Source organism: Lampris incognitus, chromosome 11, assembly GCF_029633865.1.
Source record: "Lampris incognitus isolate fLamInc1 chromosome 11, fLamInc1.hap2, whole genome shotgun sequence".
Classification (NCBI taxonomy): domain Eukaryota; kingdom Metazoa; phylum Chordata; class Actinopteri; order Lampriformes; family Lampridae; genus Lampris; species Lampris incognitus.
In genome coordinates, this window is record NC_079221.1 from 14,928,018 (window position 1) to 14,954,972 (window position 26,955).

Below are 26,955 nucleotides of genomic sequence, written 5' to 3' on the forward strand. Positions count from 1 at the left end.
TTTAAAGGTATTCAGATACAAGACCAAAAAATAAGGTGATCCCAACTAGCGGATGATACTGCATTCCTCCTGAAAGATGGCACACAAGTTCAAAAAGCAGTTGAATGTTTGACATCCTTCTCAAGAGTGTCTGGTCTGAAATTAAATATTAGAAAATGTGAATTGTTACTCTCGAAGAGTACCGTGGTCAGCACTATATGTGGAATTTCTGTTAAGAATATGGTTATCTATTTGGGCATTAAAATCTGCAAGGACTAGAAAGAAAGGTCAAGATTAAAGTTCTCCCCCATTCTCAAAAAAGTAGAAAATAAATTTAATTATTGGTTATTGAGAGATCTTTCACTGAATGGACGTGGCCTTCTTTCGAAATCTGAAGGCTTATCAAGATTGGTCTATACCTCCTTTGCTTTAGATTTCCCCCCATCATTCATAAAAAAGTAGATTCAAAGCTTTTTAACTTTATATGGAGGGATAAACCTCACTACTTGAAAAAAGATACAGGTAATTTGTAACGGCCAGGACAAGGGATGTCTAAACGCATTGGATTACCAAACCTCCAATATGATTTTTAAGATTAAATGGATACAGAACTATCTAAAGAACAGAGACACAATTTGAAACTTATTCACAAACCTATGTTTTCAATATATTGGTGGCATTGAGGTTTTATTGAAATGCAATTTTGATGTTGGGAAACTCCCAGTTAGGCTTGCAAATTTTCATAAACAAGTACTGCTTATTTGGACTCTCATACAAACACAGTTTCTCCCCTCATAGATACACAATTTGGAACAACAAATATATTAGATATAGAAATAAAACTTTATTTTTTAGAAACTGGATTGACTGTAATATCATGAGTTAAACAATTATTTAACAAAGATGGTCAATTTTATAGTCATGCAGAATTTATGAGTCATTTTGATGTTCTTATCACATGTACAGAATGTCAAACTGTAATTAAGCCCATTCCTGAAGGAGTGATATCCCTCATAAGAGAATACGACAATACTCCAGTTGAATTTATGGAAGACTTCTCATCATCAATTTTATTAAAAGGTGTTGATATCTGAAGCAAAAAAAAAAAAAAGCAATAAAAACTATGTTAGATCAATCTGTAAAAATGTTAGTACACCTCCTGTGGTAATGTTTTGGAATGCCACCGTGGAACATATCAATTAGAAAAATGTCTGGAGTCAATGTCATAAATACTCTATAACTAATAAGGTCAAAGAAGTTACATTCAAGATTATTCATAGAGTTTACCCAGTGAAAAGCTTTATTGCGAGTAAATTTAAAATAGACATTGATGATAAATGTGTATTCTGTGAAAATGACTTTGAATCTCTAACCCACCTTTTCTGGAACTGTCCATGTTAGTAAATTTTGGACGGATTTATCAAATGTTGTTCTTAGGAAAACCTCTTTCAATCTTACCTTTCAATTGCAAGATATCCTGCTTCTATTTAACCCCATCAATAAAGACCCCAACATGATGTTTGTTATAAATGCATTAATTATTATTGGCAGATTCTTTGTGCATAGGATGAAATGGAATGGGGAAAAAACCCAAACTAAGTGTATTCTTGATAGACATGCAAAACTGCACCAAGACCATTCATTTATGTAAAAACAAAAAAGCAATTCGAAATGTTAATATTTTTGAGAAGTGTAATCTAATATTTGAATAACTGATTTTGCCCATGTGTTCAATGTTAAGTTTATGTACGTTTATGTATTTTATTGTAATGTCTTGTAAGTTTGTCCTTTGTCATTAAAAAAAAAGAAGAAAATGACCGCGCGTAATTTGTGCGTCGTCGTGCGCGTCATGTCACTATTTATGACGTATGTTGGTCGCGTCATTTCCCTCGCGAAGTTCATTGCTCTGTCCCAGAAACACACTAGCGTTCTCCAGTGCAGAGTAATAGTCTAAACTTGATGTTTGATTATTTCCAGCATGTCTGGGTACAGATGCCGTTTCAGACGCACCATGACTATTTACAGGCAGTATTTACAGGCGTTGGGCAGCAGCCATTTTAAATTGTTTGAAAAACAGTATTAAAGTTGTTAAAATGTTAATTTTGGTGTCAGTCGTTTCTTAACAGACATACATTCATAACAGACACATGCAATGCATTAATATCTCAACTGGGTATTTATCTTGACAGAATATAGAGTTTAAAAACCGTGGGCGGTCCCATTGTCGTTCTAGTAGTTTTTAAGTTCCGGTCGTTGTATGGGACTGTTTCAATGGTTATTTTCAGTACATTTTTTTTTTTACATTTCACGTTTTATAGGCCTTGTTACATTGTTAGATTAGCAATATGCATTTTCCATTTTGTTTCTCCGGTAATATTTTCACTTTTTCAATTTTGCTATTCAAGTTCGACCATGTCTCACTGAAGTTTAAATTGTTTAAAAATAGTATTATAGTTGTTAAAATATTAATTTTGGTGCCGGTCGTTTTCTAACAGACACACTAACATATGCAATGCCCCAGCAAACATGTCCGTGCGGGCCGACTGTGGGTAGGTGTGGGTTTACTGTGGGGCAATGTGGGCAGGGGCAAACCCGCACTAATCCCACATGGGCCCCATGTGGTTAGCCCATGCGGGGCCGACAGTAGTTTTGCCCTTTGAAGCCCCTATGTGGGCTTATTGTGGGCAAGCCCAACTGTGCTCTCGCCCACAGTAAGCCCATATGGGCCCCATGTGAGTCAGCCCATGCGGGGCCCACAGCAGTTTTGCCCTTTGAGGCCCCCGTGAGGGTTATCTGTGGGCAACCCACTGTGGGCTTGCCCACAGTAAGCCCAAATGGGCCCTCTGTGGGTTAGCCCATACGGGGCCCACAGCAGTTTTGACCTTTGAGGTCAACCCCCTGTTGACAGTACAGTTAAAACGTTTTAAGATAACAATTGCTTTAGGGTAAGCGGTACTCAAACTTTTTATTTACCGCCCATGCCCAATGCTGCATATAGTCAGACCTCTGCAAAAATGACAGTAAAATGTTAACAAGTTGTCCAAGGTATAATCGGTCCATCCCATACTTAACTAAAACTGCCCATCCAACAAGACAAGTACCGTCTTAACTTTTTGGTTTGTCGCAGCTGTTTCATATTATAGTTAAGAATAAGAACACTAGTTAAGCTGCCATCAAAATGTGGCTCAGAAATGCCAGGGATAGAGATGGGGGAAGGAGCAGAAGGAGCAAAAAATAAATAGATTTAATGTTTGTTTTTTTTTTTTTTAGATTTAATGTTCTTATTGTGTTCAAATGTGGGTCTATGTTTGTTGTTCTGTTTTATAAAAGCATTTAATTTGGTATATAGTTTTGTTTTTCAGTTCCAATTGTTTCCAATTTTCAATAAATTCTTTCTTCGTATTATTTATATTTTCTTCATTTTTTTGTTTGAGCTGGCTGTCAATAAATGTCACTAGCATACCAGGTACACATGGGGCACTATGGGCCCGTGTGGGACCACTGCTCCCAGCCCAAAGTGTGGGCATACTATGGGCATGCTGCGGGCCCACAATGGGTCCCACTGAGGGCCCACTCTGCTTAGTGTGGGCAGCCCACACTCTGGGCTGAGTGTGGGCTGCCCACTGGGGCCCCACCAGGGGCCTTTAGTGTGGGGCCCACATGTGCCCCGCATTTCATGCCGGTAACAGGGCCCACAGTGGGCTGCCCACAGTGGGCCCTCTGTTCCTGCCCGCAGTGGCCCCACATGGGCCCCAAAGAGGCATGTTTGCTGGGGCAATAATATCTCAATCGGGTATCTATCTTGACAGAATAGAGAGTTTAAAAACCTCCCACGGTCATTTTAGTTAGGAGTGACACCCCGGTTTTTCTAGTGTTAAACCATAATCCGGGTGTGATGGACAGACAGCACGCGGGTTATAAACAACACAGAGCATTTTATCCGTGGAAAGGAAGTAAACGTCAGCCTTTCACGGCCATGTCACCCACCAGGCTACCCAGACCCTACAGCCCCATGTCACCTCTGAGTCAGTGTTGCTAAGCGTGTGTGTGTGTGTGTGTGTTTGTCCCAATTAAAGCCAGTGAGGGGACAGTTTGATGAGCCTGACACATCAAAGGAAGGGCTAAAAAACAGACTACAAAAAGGAAAGGATTACAAATAGACCAACTCTGAGAACACACACACACACACACATTTTCACATGGATTTTTAATGAGCACACAATTCCCCTGAGCCAACACACTTGGAGGGCCAGTCAGCGACGGTCTCTCTCCAATCGATAAATGACTTCAAACACCAGCATTTAAACAACGTGAGGGAAAGAGATTGATTTTGAAGAAAGTTCAGAAGGGGCCCATATGTAATAATTAAAACAGAAACCGCTTGGTAATGGCTGTACTAATTATGTATATATGCATGTGCACTTTGTGTGTGTGTGTGTTTGTTTGTGTGTGTCTTTGCATGATCGTGCATTTGTAAACCAGTGTGTGCATGTGCTGTATGTGTAAGTGCATGCATGAGCAGGCTTGTGTGTATGAACATGTGTATGTTTGCGTGCAAGTGAACCTGGCTCCTCCTGGCACCATAAATCATGCAGCGGCGCTCATGTTCCCTGGGGGAAACCAGCAGGGATAAATCTCATCCAGACAAGGAGTCCCCTCAGCAAACGCTTTTCGTCTTTGCTATCGTCATTTGGAGGAAGACAATACCAAGCAATGGAAAAGATAACGGTAAAGCCCCAGTATGTGAGACGAGGCAGCCAGCGCATCACACAGGAAAGCAGAGGTATAATTCAGCTGTAAGAAGCGACTGTGATGCCATTATGTCCCGCAGCGTCCTCTAAATTATACCTGACTGCCAGCTTAACACCTGACCATCATGTACACCTGAGACATCACAGGGAAACGCGAAGAGCTCCTTCTGGAGGCTCCAATGTCTTTTTAATTATCAGGTGGACGCTAATGGGCTTTCGATGGTCTTTGAGCAAACTGTTATCATAGGAAGCATTAATGGTATAAATGGACGGCACTTATATAGCGTTTTTCTAGTGCACTGACCCCTCAGTGTTTTACAGAGTATGCCTCATATTCACCCTCTCTCGCTCTCTCTCACACGCACGCACACACTGAGGGTGGAGGCTGCCATAAGACATTGACCTGCTCATCTGGAGCAGTTAGGGGGTTCAGTGTCTTGCTCAAGGACACTTCGACACGCTCTCTGGAGGAGCCGGGGATCGAACCAGCGACCTTCCGTTTACTAGACGACCCGATCGACCTCCCCCTGAGCCATGCCGCCCTGATGGCATCTTGATATTGGTTGTTGCTCAGCGCGTCTCTTCTTCGTGGTTCTCGGTTTGGGCTGTGGAGAAACCGGACCTGCGGTGGTCAGGACGAGACGCAGCAGGCTGAGAAGCACCGCGCACGTGTTTAGGATGACACAGCAGATTCAGAGACGTTCAAGTCTGTAAATCCACATCTGGATCAAAACTCACAAAGGCCTCACACGCAGTGATCGTTTATTGTCTTGCCTTTGTCTGTTCCTCGCTGTGTGTTTCTGTCGGTTCCTCTACAACACACGGCGCTGCTTCGTGTTTCTCTGTTTTGAGCTAACGGAGTATCCCGCTTGCTTGCTTTTGTTTTTTATTTTTTTGAATAGACGTGTCTCCCTTGTTTCCACGGTAACGGGGTGGCATTTTTGCGACGGCAGCGAGGGGTTTCCCTCAAATACAACACGCGTCCGACCCACCGGGTCTCAAATCTCGTCTGTATCTGCTACAGCGGAAGTCCAGGAAGCGCGCGCACACGCACACACGCACGCGCGCACGCACGCACACACACACGTCACTCCCCGTCTGATTCTGTTCCCCAGCCTTCACCTTGGTCACATCTTTTTTCCGTCTGTTCTCTCTCTCTCTCTCTCTCTCTCTCTCTCTCTCTCTCTCTCTCTCTCTCTCTCCCTCCCCCCTAAAATTGAGCGCCCTATTTTTGCAGACGAAGCTATTAAATAGAAAAGACACATTTAAATTATAGCTGGACACCCATCCACCCATTATCCAATCCGCTTATCCCAGTTGGGGTCGCGGGGATGCTGGAGTCTATCCCAGCAGTCATTAGGCAGCAGGGCGGGAGAAACCCCGGCCAGGCCGCACATTTATCACAGGGCCGACACATGTGTGACACATCACGTAGCGGGACAGTAATTCAGCATTATTGTCTTCTCGGCCGTATCGTACCGGGGTGAAACCTGGACGTCATCATATGGTGACATACAGTTTCATCGTCTCAATCAAAGAATCCACTGCCTGAAACCTCTCACAAAATGAGGTGTGGAATTTGTGGTAGTAGGTCTGAAAAGTCGTTTTGGTTCGACATTATACTTTACATTATCATGATGCTCGTTTAGATTCTTAAACATGGTAGTTTTCACGTCAGCAGATATCATGAGAGGTATCGACATGGTGTAAAACTTCCCTGTGGTTATTATGATCATATTCTACATATTATAATATTATACTGCCGCACGGTGGCGCAGGGGTTTGCGCGGTCCTGGGTTCGGGCCCCGGGGTAGTCCAACCTTGAGGTTCGTCCCGGGCCGTCCTCTGTGTGGAGTTTGAATGTTCTCCCCGTGTCTGTGGTGGGTTTCCTCTGGGTGCTCCGGTTTCCTCCCGCAGTCCAAAGACATGTAGGTCAGGTGAATCAGCCGTACTAAAGTGCCCCTAGGTGTGTGTGTGTGTGTGTGTGTGTGTGTGTGTGTGTGTGTGTGTGTGTGTGTGTGTGTGTGTGTGTGTGTGTGTGTGTGTGTGTGTGTGATGGCCCAGTGGCCTGTCCAGGGTGTCTCCCCGCCTGCTGCCCAATGACTGCTGGGATAGGTTCCAGCATCACCGCGACCTTGACAGCAGGATAAGCGGCTCAGATAAAGGATGGACGGATGGATGGGTAGATAATCTACATATCACCCTGCACTAGTTTACAGCTGCAAAAGTTATATATTGAACTTACACATTTATGCACGCATTAAAGCGCACGCACACACACGCGCACACGCACAGATGCAGGATAGCGCTAGCAGATGAGCATCGCCTGCAGCTCGGCCCGGCCTGACCCACTTTGGATGTTTCTGGAACGCAGAGGGGCTTTTCCAGTCTGCAGTGGAAAAGCCCCTCTGCGTTCCTGCGACCTTCGTCTGTTAACACGGAAAAGAGGGTGACGGAAGGATATATGCCCCCCATCCACACACCCCCCACCTACATGTTGTTTCCTATTAACAACCCCCATGTCAAAATTAACTTCTTGACGCAGACGTTTCTGGAAGGACACTGTCACCACCCTGCTGAACGCAGCGCCGGGGTTCGGGGCGACATTCGTCTTCAAAATGGGTCTATCCGCTGGGCTGATTGCGTAATCTAACCTAATGGGCTGATCTGTGCAATGTAATGTACTGTAATGATCTGGGGGTTTGCGGGGGGTGCCTAATCTCCTCCGTTAACGAGGGTCAGGCGGCTGAGATGGAGGCCGAGTCCAGCCGAGTCTGCCTCCATCTCACTCACCAATCCAGTTCATCCCCAAAAAACCAGCCTGATCCCCGGACCTTCATCTGCAGCAAGCTGCACCGTGTGCAAGACAACCACAGCAGCGTCGATACGTTGATACGGTATGGCTGAAAACATCTACTATATCAGTCATTCTGTACAGGCACCGGATGAGGATGAGAAAACACCGCTATATACTATAAAATGTGCTGCTTTTAGAAATCGTAGTAGGCAACTCGATACACAGAGATAACCGAGTGGATTACCAGTAAAACAGATTATGATGAGTGTTAATTACCGAGTAATAGATGAGTGAAATCTGGGCTTGTTAGTTTGCTTGTCATTATAACGTGTGCTGAATATAATCTACATCACGCACTGTATGGGATACATTCACACTGTACCAGACACAAGTATTACGGCTCCTTTATGTCTCAGGGATTAATAGCACTTATCTGTTAGACGTGAATACAAGGTGAATATCGGATGTCCTGCTGAGCCTGATAGCGCATCTTATCTCCATAGTCACCAAGTTTAACAGGTAATTAGTGTGATGGGGGTGTGTTTGGCGCACTGTGACGTTAATACGCTGAGCAGGTGGGTGATGAGCTCGCCATACAAAACAGTTGTGTCGGTTTTTTTGCCCCCCTCCCTTTTTTTTCTCCCCAGTTGTATCCGGCCAATTACCCCACTCTTCCCAGCCATCCCGGTCACTGCTCCACCCCCTCTGCTGATCCGGGGAGGGCTGCAGACTACCACATGCCACCTCCGAGACACGTGAAGTCGCCAGCCGCTTCTTTTCACCTGACAGTCAGGAGGAGTTTCGCCAGGGGGACGTAGCGCATGGGAGGATCACGCTATTCTCCCCCAGTTCCCCCTCCACAAACAGGCGGCCCGACCGACCAGAAGAGGCGCTAGTGCAGTGACCAGGACGCGTCATTATGAATCCCACGGCACTTCTAGGCAAGACACGCCCCGCGTAGCATCCAGGCACTAGGATTCTAGGAAGACCCGCCCCTACTCTGCCTCTGATTAGCTAACCTCAACCCTAACCCCGCCCTAACCCTAACCAACCCAACCAACGAGTACTGACCAATCTGGCCAATTCTAGCGCTTGAATGCTACGCGGGGCGTGTCTTGCCTAGAAGTGCCGTGGGATACATAATAACGCGATAAGGACACATACCCACATCCGGCTTCCCATCCGCAGACACGGCCAGTTGTGTCTGTAGGGACACCCGACCAAGCTGGAGGTAACACGGGGATTCGAACCGGCGATTTCCGTATTGGTAGGCAACGTAATAGACCGCTACGCTACCCGGACGCCCCGTTGTGTCAATTATTTTTTAAACATTTACCTCAAGTCTCTCCATACTGTCAGTATTATAGTCCAGCACGGGGCAGATGGAGGTGACATGGAGGTGCAGGTGTTGTCTCGGGATGGTCAGGGTAACATCAGGGCAGCCTGTCTGACCAAAGTCCTCTCTGCTTCTTGTAATAAAACATATTTAATGTCAGTGCCGGGCCATAAACACACCGCGGACGAGCCAAGGCAATCATTCGGCCGTGCGTGTTGTCTCCTCGTCTCCCCCGGGAAGACCCAGTGTGCTCGGAGCCGTGGAAGGGTCTGGAATGTAGACCATGACCATCCACCATGTCTGCCGCCCTTATCGCGCCACACATGACTGGTGGTGTGTTTGGCTTCACTCCACAAAATCTCCCTCCGTCGTCCAACATCAAATTAAACGCACCGCACAAGCCAGTGGTCTTCAGCAGTGTGCGTGTGTGTGTGAGAGAGAGAGAGAGAGAGAGAGGGGGGGGGGCGGGGATGAAACCCATAGATGTGGGGTATTAATTTCATTTCCCAGCCTCCTTGTTTGGCCATGCAGGGGACGCTTGGTAAAGGTTTTCACAGTTCTCGTGAGGTGGAAATTAACGAGCTACCATCCCGTCGTGTCGTCGGTCACTAATCACTCAAATCACAGACAGAAACCGGAGGAGGTCCGTCAGTAGCGTGCAGACCCCGCCAGGCGTGTCTCGGCCTTGGTGACAAAGAGGAGTTCGCACTCGACTGCGGTGTAAAAACGGCTTTCGCAAAGGTTTTGGACTCACCGCAACCACGAGCGGTCCTCCATCCCACACGCACGAAAATGACCCCTCCACGTGTCTGGGCCTTCAGTAGTGTGTCTGTGTGTGTCACTGTGCGAGCTTGCTTGTTGTGCGGCAGCGTCACAGCCTGTTGTGTGTGTGTGTGTGTGTGTGTGTGTGTGTGTGTGTGTGTAACTGGTGTGGAGGCTGGCGCTGGTATGCGGCCCACTACCTTGGTTATTCCCATGATTCTCTGCCTTTAACAAATCTGCGTGGTCTTGCCGGAGCATGTGTGACTGGCTGTCACCTGCAGGCCCTCCCGACAGTTTCCGGGACAACGTACAAATGGATTTCTGGAGAGCCCATGAATACGAAGACAGACACCACATGGGAACCGTGGAAAGGAGGCGCACAAACACAATCCCAGAAGAACGGCTCTGTGATGCACCCCCCCTTTTTTTTCTCTCCCCAATTGTATCCAGCCAATTACCCCACTCTTCCGAGCCGTCCCGGTCGCTGCTCCACCCCCTCTGCCGATCCGGGGAGGGCTGCAGACTACCACATGCCTCCTCCCATACATGTGGAGTCACCAGCCGCTTCTTTTCACCTGACAGTGAGGAGTTACGCCAGGGGGCGTAGCGCGTGGGAGGATCACGCTACCCCCCCTCCCGACCAGAGGAGGCACTAGTGCAGCGACCAGGACACACCCACATCCGGCTTCCCACCCGGATGTGTCTGTAGGGACGCCCAACCAAGCCGGAGGCAACACGGGGATTCGAACCGGCGATCCCCGAGTTGTTAGGCAACGGAATAGACCGCTACGCTACCCGGACGCCCTTCTCTGGTGTACTTTGACCCGTGTCCACATGTGGTCTCTACACGCTGCGAAACCACATCCACGACTGTTGCAATGCACAAGAGCTCAAACCTGAGTCGGAGAGGGCTTCTAGAAAGCCGTTTCCTGTCACGTCACGTGGCCTTCCTCCCGACCTCCAGACTGAACACAAGTCAAGCCAAGTCAACCAACTACAGCCAGTTGACAGTAACTTGTCATGATGCGGCGTATGCTCTGGGGCTGGAGATGGGGTTATGACTCGGTGAAATCACGAGCGAATCAACAGGTCCATCACCTGATGACGCGCGCTGGACAACCCCGCCATCTTCCTTCCGCCAGGGGGCATCACTGCCATGACTATGTCCTGCCATTATCAATAAATCGACTTGAACCAAACAGGAAATCTGATCTCCACCCACATCTCCAGCTGTTTCGCTGAGACGATGGCGGACGGGGCACTTCCTCGTTCCCCGTCTGCCTCATTAAAGAGAAAACCGTCATGACATTTCCGGAAGTGGAGCGGATCTCCGCGATGGGAATGAAAGGCCCTGGCCCCCCGCTCCGGGAGAAATTATGCGAGAAAAGATTGTGTTTGAAAGGCGTAACCCCTATTCCGGGGGAGACACTGACCTTTTTTCTTCTTCTTCCTTGCATATGAATGGCTTTCATTTCAGGTTCCGGTAACGTGCACCGCGCGCTAAGCGGCTCGGCATGTTGTGCTCGTGATCTATAACGATGGGCCCTTTCTTTCCAGGTGACCCGTCCGGCCCGTCAGCCACACCAGTCCGCATGTAAAATCAGAGGCAGATTTGTAATGTCGCCCGCCACACCTTCAGTATTTGAACCACCTCCAAAGGCTTGTGACTGGCCGGGTCAACACACACAGCCCTTAAATTAACCTAGCGAGCGCAATGTGGTGCAACACGCCGTACACATGTGAGTGGTATCAACCATTTCTGTCACAACACCTCTGCTGCAAACACAACCGCGTCTTCATTCATCTAATTAGGCTTTGCTATCAACCAGTGGTTGCACACAAACGTATGGCACGCACGTTTTTTTAAGCTGAACACATTCCAACACGGATGGCACCTTTCACACACACGCACGCACGCACACGCACGCACGCACGCACACGCAGAAAAGTTCCCACACCTTGTCTCCGTAGCCGCCGCTTTCTGAGGCCGAAGATGCGCACTTTGGAGAAGATGTCCACCAGGTTCCCGTTGCAGAGCCCTTTGTTTTTGTTGGGGCTCTTCCTCCGCCGGTTGGTGGAGGGCCGGTCGATGTGCTGCTCCCGCGCCTGCCTCTTCTGTCGGATCAACCCGCTGGCGATGGCAGCGGCCATGGCTCCAAAATCCGCGCAACCGCTCAGGTCCGGTCTGCAGCCGCCAGCCAGCCGGAGCGCAAACGACACGAACAACCCGCCTGTCGGAGCTCCCAGCCCGGGTCACAGAGCCATGGTGGAGGCGCTCCGGTCCGCGGCGAGGGGGGAGGAGGTTTATATAGTCACCGGGTCGCGTTCTCTCAGTTTTAATGTCCAGACGCTACATGTTAATGGTGATGTCAAACGACGAGCCGTCCTCGTCCTCCGATATGGCTCTTGTACATCGTGGAGATGGGATCAGTTCATCTGTATATTTTGCACCGAGGAGCACTCTGGTAAACTCACCGAGTCTGCAGACCACCGTTCATTCCTGCAGGTTGATTCTTTGCTTCATCGTCTGCAGCGTTTTCACTCCCAGCTCCTGATTATAAGAAATAACAAAGCAAAGCAGAGCGGCTTGCAGCCGCCGTCCTCTCCGATTTTACCTCCTCTCGCCTTCTCCTTTCTTCTCCCTCTGGAAGCCGGGATGTTCTCACAAGTCTGTGCTCTTCGGTGGCGACGGGCACGCCGCGTGCGTGCGTGTGTGTGTATGCGCGCGCGCGCTGTCAGCAGTCAAACGGACCCGGACGCGTGTGACGAGGAACGCCGTGCGTGTAACGCGCACGCTGCGACCGCTGCGTTTACCCCAAGTTTGTCATAACAAATAAGCGGCGGCGGAGGTGCTGAAATGTCCGTCTGTCGTCCCCGAGTCAGCGACGTCCAATGACGCCACCGGACTGACCGGGGTGGGCAAGTTATTAACGGACGGGGGTAAAGTTAGACTCCAGCGCTGAATAAAATCACACCGCCTGGCGATGGCGTGAAAAAAAATAGACAACGCGTAAATGTGTTGTGAGTCCTGTGCAGATGACGTCTGCACACAAACACGTGAAGTCCACAGGACCAGAGGCTGCAGAGGCAACCCAGCACTGTTTTTCTTTTTTCCTTTCAGAAGGAGTCCAGCGGGCTGTGCGAAACACGGAGGTCGGTGCGTGGTGCAAGCGGCCGCCTGAAAGACGCACGGCTCATTTTCTCCCGCCGGGGGACAAAAGCTGTTTTGTCATCGTTATCCGCACACTTGCGTCTCCAGCCCGATCAACACATCACCTCATCAACAAGTCCCGAAGTCTCCATGCTGCTGCTGCTGCTGCTGCTATACGCATGAGTGAGGAGTCTTTCCTCCATCCTCCCATCTCTCCGTCCTCCTCTCGCATCCCTCCATCCCTCCCTCCACCGGCGGAGCCCCGGCTCTTTTCTTCGCACAACTGATCGGCGTGATTCCAGCGTTGTTGTCCAACCTTCCGTTGTGAAGGTGTCTGCAGACGCAACATGCGCCTCCGCTGCAACCCGGTCCCAGTTAGATGGCGACGTTTACAATGAATGTGGAGAGTTGCAACGTGCCTCTAAGTGAGTCTGCGCGACGTGTTTAAATAACTGCTATTTCCACAGAAGGCAAAATAAGATTTTAGACTTCTCATCTTTTTCTTTTCTTTTTTTTAATTTCATTTGGCTTGTTGCAAGTATTTCATATTTTTGGTGCCTTCTGTAAACCCCCAGGATTGAATAATAAGCACTTTAATAGGTGCATGTCCCGACACACGGGGAGGGACGTGCCAACCTCTGCGTTGTTCCACTGTGAACTTTGACATGCAGAAGGGATTTGTTTCCCTGTTGGCTGAATTTAGTTTCAGCCCCACAGACAGCATCCGAGACTCCCCCCGTGGCTCCTCTGAGGAGAAAAAACAAAAAACGACGTGAAATAATGCCAAAAGGCCCCGCATGAACAGCCACAGAGGATGTAGAGTACACCGCTCCAACATGATGGCGACTTATTTGAGAAACACGCAGAGCGTGGATCTCCCCATAACACCCACTTCTCCAGCTCATAACGGCCGATTGGTGCTGCAGGGCGCCAGCGGGGAAATCCTTTGTGCGGACAAGAACTCGATGGCTCTCCTGTCTGAGGAGGATCGTCTGAATCTCAATCACAGCCGCAGAAATTAAAACTCAAGAGAGCCATCTGCTGTTTGTGGCTGTAATTAAACATCTGGGCTCGGAGGGCCGACGAGGGCTGCACTTGTTGATATACCAGCGCGTGCACACGCACACGCACACACACACACACACAGGCCAAAGCTTTACACCAGACAGACTGTCAAAACGCAGAGCTGAGTCACACTCGTCCGATCCAAATTGCAACAAGCGCGCGCGTGCGCGCGCCCCCCCCCCCACACACACACACAGAACAAGAAAGATTTCTATTCAGTCGTGTCATTGTTGCGTACTGCTGAGAGGGGATGAGGCCAGAGGGACGCTGTCTGTCTGCAGCATCAACATGTACACATCTTACACGCGTCTCACTCGCACGCATGCCCGGCAGTGCAGCGCTGATGATCGGCCTTATTAAATGGTATTTCTCGCTGATGCTGGTTAAGCCCAGTTGTCCTCTGGTCACACCCTTCTGAATGCATGCCCCGGCTGGCCCGGCTGGCCCGGCGGGCTGGGAGGCGTTGCAGTTAGCGTTCCAGCCAGCAGCGGACACTGTCAGCTCAGCAATGGTCTCTGCCATCACACGGCTCCATGCAGCTCTGCAGAAGCCGCGAGAGTCCCGCACCTCCCGTGCACAGGCTCCCCGTGTAGCCCACAGCGGAGAACATGTTTGCAATCAATCTCATTTCTTACGGACGATCAAAATCCTAAAGCGCTGGAGTACTGGACTACAAGTCTTACATGTATTTGAATCCACAACTCAGAGGATAAGCCGCATCACAATACACCTATTTGTGGCGTATCATCTTGTGCTGTTTTTCTTTTAAGTTCACACTTTATATGATACAATTATATTCTGCTTGGCGTGGCGGTCTATTCCGTTGCCTACCAACACGGGGATCGCCGGTTTGAATCCCCGTTTTACCAACGACATGGTCGGGCGTCCCTGTGTGAAGCCGGATGTGTCCTGGTCGCTGCACTCGCGCCTCCTCTGGTCGGTCGGGGCGCCTGTTGAAGGGGGAGGGGAATTTGGGGGGAATAGCGTGATCCTCCCACGCGCTACGTCCCCCTGGCGAAACTCTTCACTGTGAAAAGGTGAAAAGAAGCGGCTGGTGACTCCACGTGTATCGGGGGAGGCATGTGGTAGTCTGCAGCCCTCCCCGGATCGTCAGAGGGGGTATGAGCAACGACCGGGACGTCCCGGAAGAGTGGGGTAAGTGGCCGGCTACAATTGGATAGAAAAAGGGGGGGGAAGTCCCCCCCCCAAAAAAGAAAAAATATTATGTTTACAAACTACATTTATTGATAGTCATCTTTCATTCTACTCTTCAGTCTGCGATGAACGGTGTTCATTGCACAATGAAATATATTCATTCATTCATCTAAAACTATATGATGATGCACAGAACTCTCCGGAACAAAAGCAGACATGAGGTCACACAGACACACACACCAAAATGTACAAATGGATGGCCAACATGTCGGCTATGGGAAACTTTGGGTCAGACGGGATACTCATAGAAAGGGTTTCCATATGAAATATGAAGGAAACGTCCCTCTACTGTCAGCACGGTGAACAGCATGACAGACGTCTGGTAGAGAGAACAGGGAAGAGAGGGAAGAGAAGGACAGAGAAGATGCAGGAGAGGAGCGGTCATGGTTTTGGTCTGTCTGGGTTTTTTTCTCCTTTTTCATCCACAAGACACAGATGAGGACACATCACGGGAGGTCAGATGAGCTGTCCACACACAGCAGACGTGGACCAATCTCCAGTAGGAGATATTATATTGTATTATAAGCACATAAACTCACGACACATGACTCCCACAACAAACCATGCAGCACACGTTTGTCAAAACCCAAACCCTCTGTACACCACGCTCTCCAAAAATAGGGATAAAAGAGGGGGGCACATACCTACATGTCTTTTCCTCCTACATGTAAACGTATGAGCATCCATGGTCTCTCCATCCTACGAGCAGACCCTTCACTATAGGAGCTCCACGGCCTCTTTATAGTGCTAGCAGCTAACGTGGTTAGTGTGAACTGACAGTCCGCCCCAAACTGCTCCAGTCAATTTGTCCAAGAAAACGGCAAACACTTCGACATTTCTTCAGGTTAGGTCACAGAGAAAGGTCACGAGAATAAACCTTTTGGTCACAATCTACCATAGAAGCACACAGAGAGGAGCATCAGAACCAGAATCACTCTGTCGTTTCATTTCATGCACTTGTACACATGAAATGAAACGAAACGTTGTTTTCCCCAGCCCACAGCAGTGCAACACAAAGACAAAAACACACATCCAAGAACCACAAGAACTACAAGAACACATATATCCAAACTAACACATATATCTAAATTAAAAAAACAAAACAAAAACCACCGTCCAGCAGGAGGAACGCCAGCCAGGATGACTATCGGAACAGCCGGTCTGCATGGGCTAGCAGTTAGCTTAGCCTGCCCCACTTCCGCGTCCTGTCAGACTGCCCTCGTGTTTCCTCTTCGAGTACAGAGCTGGTCAAAGTCATGGTGCTTGGGCCCGCAGGACGCAGCAGACCAAGCTTCCTCAGCCAATCCAACGCTAGCTCTCCTAGCCAAACACCTTCGACACACCTCTCCGCACTCCACACAATGACATCACAAACACAGTCAAGGCTAGGCGAAGCAGCCATCAGACCGCCCTCTGTGTTACTGGAACTGCTGGTCTGCATGGGCTAGCAGTTAGCTTAGCCTGCCCCGCTTCCGCATCCTGTCAGACCGCCCTTGATGTTACCTCTTCAGGCACCACAGGGCCATGGTCCCTGGGCCCACAGGACGCTGCAGGGCCATGGTCCCTGGGCCCACAGGACGCAACAGACCAAGCTCTCCCAGCTCATCCAGCACCAGCTCTCCCAGCCATCAAATGAAGACAAACTTAGAGGCAGACATGGACAAAGACACTACATGGACGGTACTGAGTGAGGCTGCCGCAAAAGTGAATTCGTGCCGCCATCTTCCCACGACGGTACTGGGTGAGGCCGCTGAAAAGGTGAATTTGCACTGCCATATTCCTACACCGGATGGCGATAGGCTGACATGACACCAGAATGACAGGGATCTGACAAAATACACAAGACCTACCAGCCTCATACACACACCTTCTTTATTCTTTATGATGTGTCCTGGTGGTGGCAATGTCACCTTGGCAGACATCTCCAGTTTGATCTCCACTGAATCTGTTGCAGTGCAAACACTAGGGATTTTAACAACCAGTCCTTTTTTTGAATCGTATCACTGGTAAAACACATTATAGCACAAAATAACGGTTAAAAAAGGCATTCTGCATCTCAGCTGTGAATGACATGGTGACCCATAAGAAGTGGGAAACATGGACAAGGAGGAGCAGGATCTGATGAAGATCTGATGAAGACTCATGACGCCACTGCCTTATTAGGACGGAGCATTTTAATCCAATCTGGCCCTGGGAAATGACATTACAGTGAGCTGGATGTCCTGCCACCGCAGGGCACCAAGTGTCACTGTCCAGCACCCAGATAAACAAGGCCTTTATTGCTACTATGTACATGGCCTCCAGGCCTCCAACCTTTATATCACCCACCCTGATGGAAGGAGCCCACCACACCTGTCTTAGCCCAGACGAAAGGACAGAGAAGGAGAACACAGAAAGAAAAACGATAAACTACAACTGCTGAAATCAAATGATAGTCAGCTATCAGAGTCAGACAGGGGTCATATTATTCTATGTGGAGGTGGGCTAACAAGAATATAGGACTGATCAGTTGGTAGAAACATCTGGAAGCCCTCAGCAGATCAACCGCTGACCCACATTGTGCTATGTCTGCTTCCAGTCAACGTGGTTATCCTTAATCGCTTCAGTTTTCATGGATTTTGCATCACAGTGGTAACAATTTTAGAAGGTCACAGTTTTTGGAGTAACACCGGCAGGATAATCCAGCAGTAGTGTGTTTATTTCAGAGATAGGAGACTGACCACTGATGTTGTCTGACACAGACTTACAGAGCAACGTATCAGTCCATACCAAACTTTTAATTAAACCTCATTAAACTCTGTTTGATGTTTATTTGGCATGTAACACTTGCTTTTCCACATTTGACACTGAAGTTTCTTCTTCTTCTTCTTCTTCTTCTTCTCTTACTTTTCTATCCAGAAAAGGACTGATCGTTAAAAAAGGAGGTGCTTCTGCTAAATGAATAAATGATAAATAAATGAATGTGTGACTTCGTCCACATCACAGACAGATGTCAGTACGTGCAGTTTGACTGTGTTTAATATGATCGTTTGTTGTCTGTTGATGGTGTAATGTGAAGGAATATGGATGTGGTCGTATTGTTATACACGTTTGTTGTCTAAATGAATGAGAAGCTATCACCTAAATATATTCAGGTAAAGCAGTGTTATTTGGAAGCTGGTTTTGGTTTGATGTTATACTTTTCATGATAAAACAGTTCAGTGAGATGAAGCTCGGTTAACGTTTAAACATGGTATTTTTGCACATGTGAGCAGATGTCCTGATTTATATCAATATTGTGTAAAACTCCCAAAGCTCCTTGTGATATTTTCCTCATCACTCAGCACTAATAATACCAGTCAGATAAAACAGCTGAATTAGCTGCAGGAAATGAAGGGTTAATTTTGCGTTGCACAGACTTAATTCAATATTTTCCTTTTTATTATGCTCTCTATTTTCCAGCCCCGTTTCCTCTTATTCAGCAGTTTGACCAGAGGTCTTAAATGTCAAATGTACATCTGGCAGGCTGCTCCCACACACATTACCTTAATTAGCATGAGGGTGTGTGTGTGTGTGTGTTCTAGAGAAGTCTCAAAGTGTAAGTGTAGTTGCTAAGTCCTGCTGGAGGTCAACACAGAGTTTATAACCAGAGTGGAAACGGACGAGGTTTTTTCGGTCATCAAGAATCAGCACATGTGGAAATCTCCAGACAGAAGCTTTCATGAAGCAACACCAATCATAAAACTGTGCATAATGTTATGAAAAGTAGATCTGTTTCCCCTTAAGGGTGTGATGTAAAGCAGCTGCAATCTCTGGATGTAGTTTGACTACTGACGCCTTCATCCTTCAACAGCAGAAAGTTAGAAATCATTCCCTGCGGGATTCAGTCGGACTCAAAGCAGGACGGACATTAAAGAAGCAGAGTTGACATTTCAAAGCCTTGGATCGCGTACCTTTAAAGCCCGGTGGTTGGTTTGGTTAATTATCTCATGCGATGCACTATAAAATCATTTAAACCTACATCCCATAATGTCCTGTTGCACTGAAGTGAGCACTGAACATGCCACCGGACATGTGGCCTCATTCTGCACACGTCTGCTGGGAGCATGATGGAGCGTCGACCCGCTGGCTCAGATGAGGTTTTCAGAGCGGGTCGGAGGTGTGGAGCCCTCCAACAGAGACACTAATGAAACCAGGTGGCTTCCCACCGCGAGACCCACTCACATGGAACACAATCTAGATTAAACAAAAAAACACCACGTTGCTCAGTCTTCCACGAGATAACAACAACAGCCATTTCAGCTTCAAATGCACGCATGGCCCGGTCCCCTGTGGGTGAGCGGATGACAGGGAGGGAGGGAGGGAGTGACGGACAGACAGACAGACAGACAGACAGACAGACAGACAGACAGACAGACAGACAGACAGAGAGAGAGCCAAAGATGGACAGACAGAGGGACAGATGGACAGACGGACGGACAGACAGACAGACAGACAGAAAGAGAGAAAGCGAAAGACGGACAGACAGACAGAGAGAGAACGATAGAGAGCGAGACACACACACACACACACACACACACACACACACACACACACACACACAGAGGGTGAGACAGACAGACAGACAGACAGACAGACAGACAGAGAGACTGTGTTGTCATTGCACCCTCAGTGAGCCCGAAACAGAGCTACACTTCCTCACCAAATGTGAAAAATATAAACATCTTAGAGAAGCACGTTTTCAACAATTCCAACTAATAACAAAAGGTTTTCTTAACCTATCAGATGAAGAAAAACTACCAGTCCTATAGGGGAAGACCCAAAGAGCTGTAAGTTAGCAGCAGTCTATGTTGCTGTTGCCATAAAGCGAGGGGCAGTGAGTGTAAGTTAGCAGCAGTCTATGTTGCTGCTGCCATAAAGCGAGGGACAGTCACCTGACACCCGTTGTTGCTGCTATATTCGATGACAGTATGTTCTTCTGTTTTTTACTGTTTCTTTGCTGTGTTGTGTTTCTTTGCTGTACTGTTTCTTTGCTGTAGTGTGTTTGTTTTCAGTGATGTTTTCCAATTAATGTTTAGCTTTTTTCAATGTTTAAACGCCTGCTTTGTCAATATGTACATTGTTACGCCATGCCGATAAAGCTATCTGAATTTGACCGAGTGAGAGAGAGCGACAGAGAGACTGCTTTATGCAGACGATATAGTTTTGTTGTCACCAACCGCAGGTGGGCTGCAACAACCACTGGACCTGCTTGAGGACTATTGCCAGCAACGGGTCCTGGCAATAAATAAATAAAAAAAGACAAAAGTAATGATCTTCCAGAAGAAGCCCAGATGTCAGGAAAATAGATACCAGTTGACTCTAGGTAGCATCCCCTTAGACAGGGGTCTCCAACACGTCGCTCGCGAGTTACCGGTAGTTCGGGGCCCCTTTTCAAGTAGCTCGCCAAAGGGTTAATTAATCTTTCATAAATTTGAAAACTTTTTTTTCTGATTTTTCCCCAATTTAGTGGCCAATCGCTCCCTATTTTAGTTCCAACACCCACCCTCATACTGCATGCGTTCGCCAACTGCATCTCTCCGGCCGGCAGTCTGGAAGGAGACGCCTCGCCACTTCCGTGACAAGGTGAATCCAGGCCGAACCACTGCTTTTCCCCCCCACACACAAAGAGACGCATTCATATGACGAACACAAGCCGACTCCGCCCCCCTCTCGAAGACAGCGCTGCCAATTATTGCTGCTTCATCGAGTCCGGCCATAGTCGGATCTGACGAGACAGAAGCGCAAACCCCGGTCCCCAGTGGGCAACTGCATCGACACAACGCCGATGCTTAGACCGCTACACCATCGCGGCAGTGGCGCCCCCAAGGAGTGGCTAGCGGTGGCCATGACCACCCTGATACTTTCCCTGGCCCCCCCAGCCATGAGTCGCATATGCAGAATATGCATAATATGCTTCTATCTGATATTTTGCATTAGGTGCTGTTCATTTAAATCAATACTGTATATTTTTCTTAACTCTCATATTGACAGTTTTCCACTAGGCTATACAGTATACTACAACAGCATCATAGAATTCCCGAAATTCAGTCATGGCTTTTGGTTTTGGTGTGCCACCCCAAGATTTTCAGTGGCCCCATTTGGCCACCCCTATGAAAAATTTCTGGGGGCGCCACTGCACCGCGGACTATAAATTTGAAACTTGATAAGTCAAATTTGTTTGGTCACTTGGAAAAACCTACTTAAATTTCTAGCCAATCAAATTCACAGGTGTCCCGCCCCCTCCTTACACAAAGTTATTATTGGCCAATTAGTTGTAAATCAAATAGTTGCGCTGCTGTCAAGCTTGATGTGTCAGTGGTGATGTGAGACGGACAGCAACCATGACCGCGGCAGCTGCCATACCAATAAGAGGCTAAAAACATACTATCCTCACGGAGAGCGGGAAACAGAGTTTTGTTTCACGAATGTAAACGACAAGTGTGTGTGTCTGATCTGCGGAGCTAGCGTGTCAGTCGGTAAAAGATGTAACGTGGAGCGCCATTTCACCAAAGTCCACAGCAAGTTTTCACGGGCCTTCCCTGCAGGTAGCAGTGTACGAAAAGAGAAGATAAAGGAGCTGAAAACTACTCTTCAAAGACAACAGTCTCTGTTCACAAGACCAACAAAGAAGGCCAGAGCAGCAACGGAGGCTTCGTTTAAAGTGGCGCACATCTTAACCAAGCACAAAAAGCCCTTCACCAATGGCGGGGTTGTAAAGGAGGCTATGACTGCGGTGGCTGAAACGTTATTCAGGGACCATAAAAGTAAGACAGAAATGTTGTCTGCTATTGCCGATGTACAACTTGGTGCTAATACTGTGGCCAGGAGTGTCTGCGCTGTCTGTGGATGCGGTAAAACAGCTGGACTCGGACATGAACAGGTGCAAATGGTTTTCAATTCAGTATGATGAGTCTGTCGACTCCAGTGATACAGCCCAGCTAGCTGTTTTCATTCGGATGGTGTTTGATGACTTTTCCACCAAAGAAGAGTTTTTGACCTTACTTCCACTGAAATCACAACCAGGGGAGTTGATATTTACCATGCAGTGAAGGACTACTTTGTACGAAAAAAGATCCCTATTGAAAAGCTGGTGTCTGTAACAACTGATGGAGCCCCTGCTATGACAGGTCGTCACTCAGGATTTATTGCGCACTGCAAAGCGGACCCGGACTTTCCAAAGTTTCTGAACTATCACTGCATCATTCACCAACAGGCTATATTCGCAAAAGTTATGGCATTTTACCATGTGATGACGCCTGTTGTTAAGATCATCAACTCCATTCGAGCAAAGGCTAAGCAACACCGCAGCTTCAAGCTGTTGCTGGAGGAATGCTCTGCGGAGTATGGGGATCTCCTCCTCCACACTGAAGTCAGGTGGCTAAGTCAGGGTAAGACACTACAGCGCTTTCTTTCCTTGCTGGGTGAAATCAAGGCATTTATGGAAATGAGGGAGGAAGATACCACCCTATTATCTGATGCAGAGTGGCTACTTGGTCTTGCTTTCCTGACAGATGTAACTGAGAAAATGAATGACCTGAACCTACAGTTACAAGGCAAAGATAAAAACATATCTGATATGATCAGTGCTGTCAATGCGTTCAGTATGCTCTAAGGCTTAGAGCATACGATGCAGTATACTTACCTTGGTCTAATTATTACAGCATCGGGGAGTTTCAGTAGGGCAGTGAATAACCTCAAACAAAAAGCTCGCAGAGCTCTACATGCAATTAAAAATAAATTATGTAACATTGATATACCAATCTCCATCTGGTGCAAACTGTTTGATAGTGTAATTCTGCCCATTGCGCTATATGGAAGTGAGGTATGGGGTCCACTCAGTCTTCCCAGCTACACTAGATGGGACAAGCATCCAGCAGAAACCCTACATGCTGAATTCTGCAGAATGATTCTGAAATTACAAAGGAAAACACCAAAACAACACATGTAGGGCAGAATTAGGCCGGTTTCCATTGCTGATAAATGTACAAAAAGATCTCTAAAGTTCTGGATGCACTTAAACACAAGCCCAACAAATACATTGCACTTTAAAGCTCTGAAAACCCAAGAACTGAACCCTGAAGAGTCCCCTGAAGCAGCCGGTTCTGAGACTCACCAACCCTTTAACAAATACTACGACCAACCAACCTCAGGCCAGCACTGCATCCCAAACCAACATGAGGATAAATCTGCTATAAAACAAACCAACATGAGGATAAATCAGGCTATAAAACAAAGCAAGAACAATTATCTGACACATTGGAACGCTGAAATCCAAATTCAAAACAAACTAGAAGTCTATCGGGCCCTAAAAACAAACTATGATTTGGAAGAATACCTCTTAACTGTCAGAGACAGGAAGCAGCGACAGATCCTCACCAAATACAGGCTCAGTGACCACAGTCTAGCCATTGAAAAAGGGAGACACAAAAAGACGTGGTTGCCAAAAGAGCATCGAACATGTGGTCAGTGCATGACAGATGAGGTGGAGACAGAGGGGCACTTCCTCCTTAAATGTGACAAATTTGAAAAACAGCGACGGGCTTTTGTCCAGGAGCTGGAACATGTGATTCCAGAGTAGCAGGAAATGGACGACGCAGGTAAGCTGCGGGTGGTCCTGGGAGGGGGGCCAGCGGCAAGCATTGCAGCAAGATTTATATTTTCCTGCCACAACCTGAGAGACAGTGGGTAACACAATCTATTGCTACTGTTGTTGTTTAATATCATAATCATTGTTGTTGTTGCTGTTATTATTATAATCGTTGTTGTGTTATGCTGTTGTTGTTTTACATGCTTTGGCAATATGTACACAAACGTATGTCATGCCAATAAAGCACATATTGAATATTGAGAGAGAGAGAGAGAGAGAGAGAGAGAGAGAGAGAGAGAGAGAGAGAGAGAGAGAGAGAGAGAGAGAGAGAGAGAGAGAGAGGAAGGCAGACAGACAGACACAGAGAGACAGAAAGACAGACAGACAGACAGACAGACAGGACAGCCACAGAGAGAGAGAGGCAGACATACAGACAGACAGACACAGAGACACAGAGAGAGCGACAGAGAGACAGAGAGAGAGAGAATGAGTGACCCCAAATCCTATCATTATACGTAAATCCCTCAAAAGCCAAGAGATGTTGCCTCTGCCCAGGCAGTTCCCTACTTAATAGGTGAGAAAGCCGAATGTTCATGGTTGGCAGCAAAGTATGTAGCAGCTGCCACAAAGTGAGGGACAATGAGTAACTAAAATCACTTCATCAACAAATGTTGTTTGTGTGTTTGTTTTTTACTGTCTTATCTTGTTTGTATTGTTTGTTATGACATTAAGTATTTTGTATCATATGTTATTAATGCTCTGGCAATATGAGTATGCTTGTCATGCCAATAAAGCAAATTTGAATTGAAAATTTGAATTGAGAGAGAGAGAGAGAGAGAGAGAGAGAGAGAGAGAGAGAGAGAGAGAGAGAGAGCAATGGTCAGACATGGGGACAAGTTGGGAGACTGAGGAAAACAGCTGCAGGTTTCCGTGGTGATGATGTTAATGAAGGGCCGTAATTGGTTATGCTGGGTGGCGTCCCCCTCGGACAGGAAAGGTCAGGTGGATCGATGTATACTATGACAATTGTAGCTGAGGGCTTTTACCATTTACTTGACTTTTGCACGGTGAGAGGAAACCTGATTAGAGAGGAAGGAAGAGGCCGGTGATTAAACGAGACCCCGCGGCCCTCTGCCGCTCCGACTGGATGACCGCCAGATAATAATGCTAATCAAAACCAACCCATAATAAGCTGACCAGACCAGTAAAAACAAGGCAACGCCTCTTGGACTCAAACGGCTTATTGATGTGTTCCAGTGACGGCTGCAACAAGTCTTATTCTAGGTCTTGTTTGTACATGGTAGTTAACACAACTTCATGTGATCTCACTATATATACTATGGGTTAACTCTATATACTATGGGTTAACTCTATATACTATGGGTTAACTATATATACTATGTGTTGACTCTATATACTGTGTTAACTATATATACTATGTGTTAACTCTATATACTATGTGTTAACTCTATATACTATGTGTTGACTGTATATACTATGTGTTAACTCTATATACTATGTGTTAAATCTATATACTATGTGTTAACTATATATACTATGTATTGACTCTATATACTATGTGTTAACTATATATACTATGTGTTGACTCTATATACTTTGTGTTAACTATATATACTATGTGTTAATTCTATATACTATGTGTTAACTATATACATATACTATGTGTTATTTGGCTTTTTTATTGTTGGGGCCTGCAATGCAAAGCACAGTTCACAGTGAATGGACAGCAGAGCAGCATCTGACCTGATCTCTTCTTATTATTATTATCTTCTTATTACTGGCAGCTTTGCTTCCTCTCAGTATGACCGTTCACTACAGATCAAGAGTATACAATACAGGAGAGACCTATGACTTTTTAAAATATTGTATACATTATTGCTGCATGTAGTTTTTTTATTAAACAATTTATGGGCTGCACGGTGGCCTAGTGGTGAGCACTGTTGCCTCACAGCAAAGGTCCTGGGTTCGAACCCCAAGCCGTCCCACGTGTGTCTGTGAGGACTTTGTGTCTGTGAGGACTTTAATACTCCTGTGACTGTGCCCCTGAGCAAGGCAATGGAAAGAAGCGCTGCAGCTGCCCACTGCTCCTATACAACAGGATGGGTTAAATGCAGAGAACACATTTCATTGTAGCCAGTACAATGACAAAATAAAGTGGGTTTATTTTGTGTGCAAACTCACTGGATATAAGTATAGATGTGACTCTGTGTCCCAATGGTGGAGAGACAGAAAGAGAAAGAGAGAGGGAAAGAGAAAGAGGAAGAGAAAGACAAAGAGAAAGAGGGATGGGGTAATTCATACCCTGGCGGGAGTGAGATACAGAGAAACTCTACAGTTTAACAAGTGGAGGAGAGGCTGCAAGTCAGCATGCTGGTCACACACATCCTCAATCTCTGTGTCTCACACACACACACAACTACACAACTACACACACACACACGGCTACATCCTTTCATCCTATCCAGAGTCTGCAGCAGTGATGGAGTGTGCCTTGTCAGCAGCCACTGCAGAGAGATTCCTTGGAGAAGCCCGGGGCAACATGGGAGAATATCAATTAGTCCATAGTTCTCTGGCAAGCCCACTTCTGAAGCTGAAAGCTTACGTCAAATGTGTGTGTGTGTGTGTTGGTGAGCACACATGTATGAGTATGTGTGCCCTCTTTGTGCCCAGAGTGTGTGTGTATGACTGTATGGGTGTATGTGTCGGTGTGTCATTGAGCAAACAAGAGATCTGGTTGTAAGTGTGTTTGCACAGAAATACAGATGTAGGTTTAATGAGTTCTGTAAATTCTGTGTGTATCGATCTCCGGTGGCCCAGGAATGGTCTGATAGACGAACGGGGTCAGGGAACACACTCCTGCCCCAGGTGGTGTTATGGAGTAGTGATGAGGTTGCTGTCAGGTCAGAAATACAGATATCCCACTTACCAGGTCAGATGTACATATAGTACACTTTAAAGGAAGGGTCTCTCCATTTCACATATATCTATAGGACGCAAGATAGACTCTCTGAAATCACTAGCTGGACTCGTCTCTTCAGTAGTTCTCCAGTAGTGGGACGAGTTACCAAACTCCATTTGATCCACTGAGTCCCTCTCCATCTAGAACCACCGCGATTTCACTCCTACCTAAAACGACCATGGGCGGTCAGAATGACCGCCGGTTTTTAAACTCTATATTCTGTCAAGATAAATACCCAATTGAGATATTAATGTGTTGCATATGTCAGTATGTCTGTTAGTAAACGACTGACACCAAAATTAACATTTTAA

At 47.0% G+C, this 26,955-nt stretch overlaps 1 protein-coding gene across 3 annotated transcripts in view; it reads right to left on the minus strand.

The window, feature by feature from the left end:
* Positions 1-26,955, minus strand: part of fgf14 (fibroblast growth factor 14) — a 186,966-nt gene that overhangs the window by 45,784 nt on the left and 114,227 nt on the right. The window contains exon 1 of one of the 3 annotated variants that reach the window (XM_056289317.1): positions 11,584-11,776. The exons of the other annotated variants lie outside the window; for them this stretch is intronic. Coding sequence (XP_056145292.1) covers positions 11,584-11,776 — 193 coding nt within the window. Of the gene's footprint in view, positions 1-11,583; positions 11,777-26,955 lie in introns of those variants that run through there. 3 annotated transcript variants of the gene reach the window in all.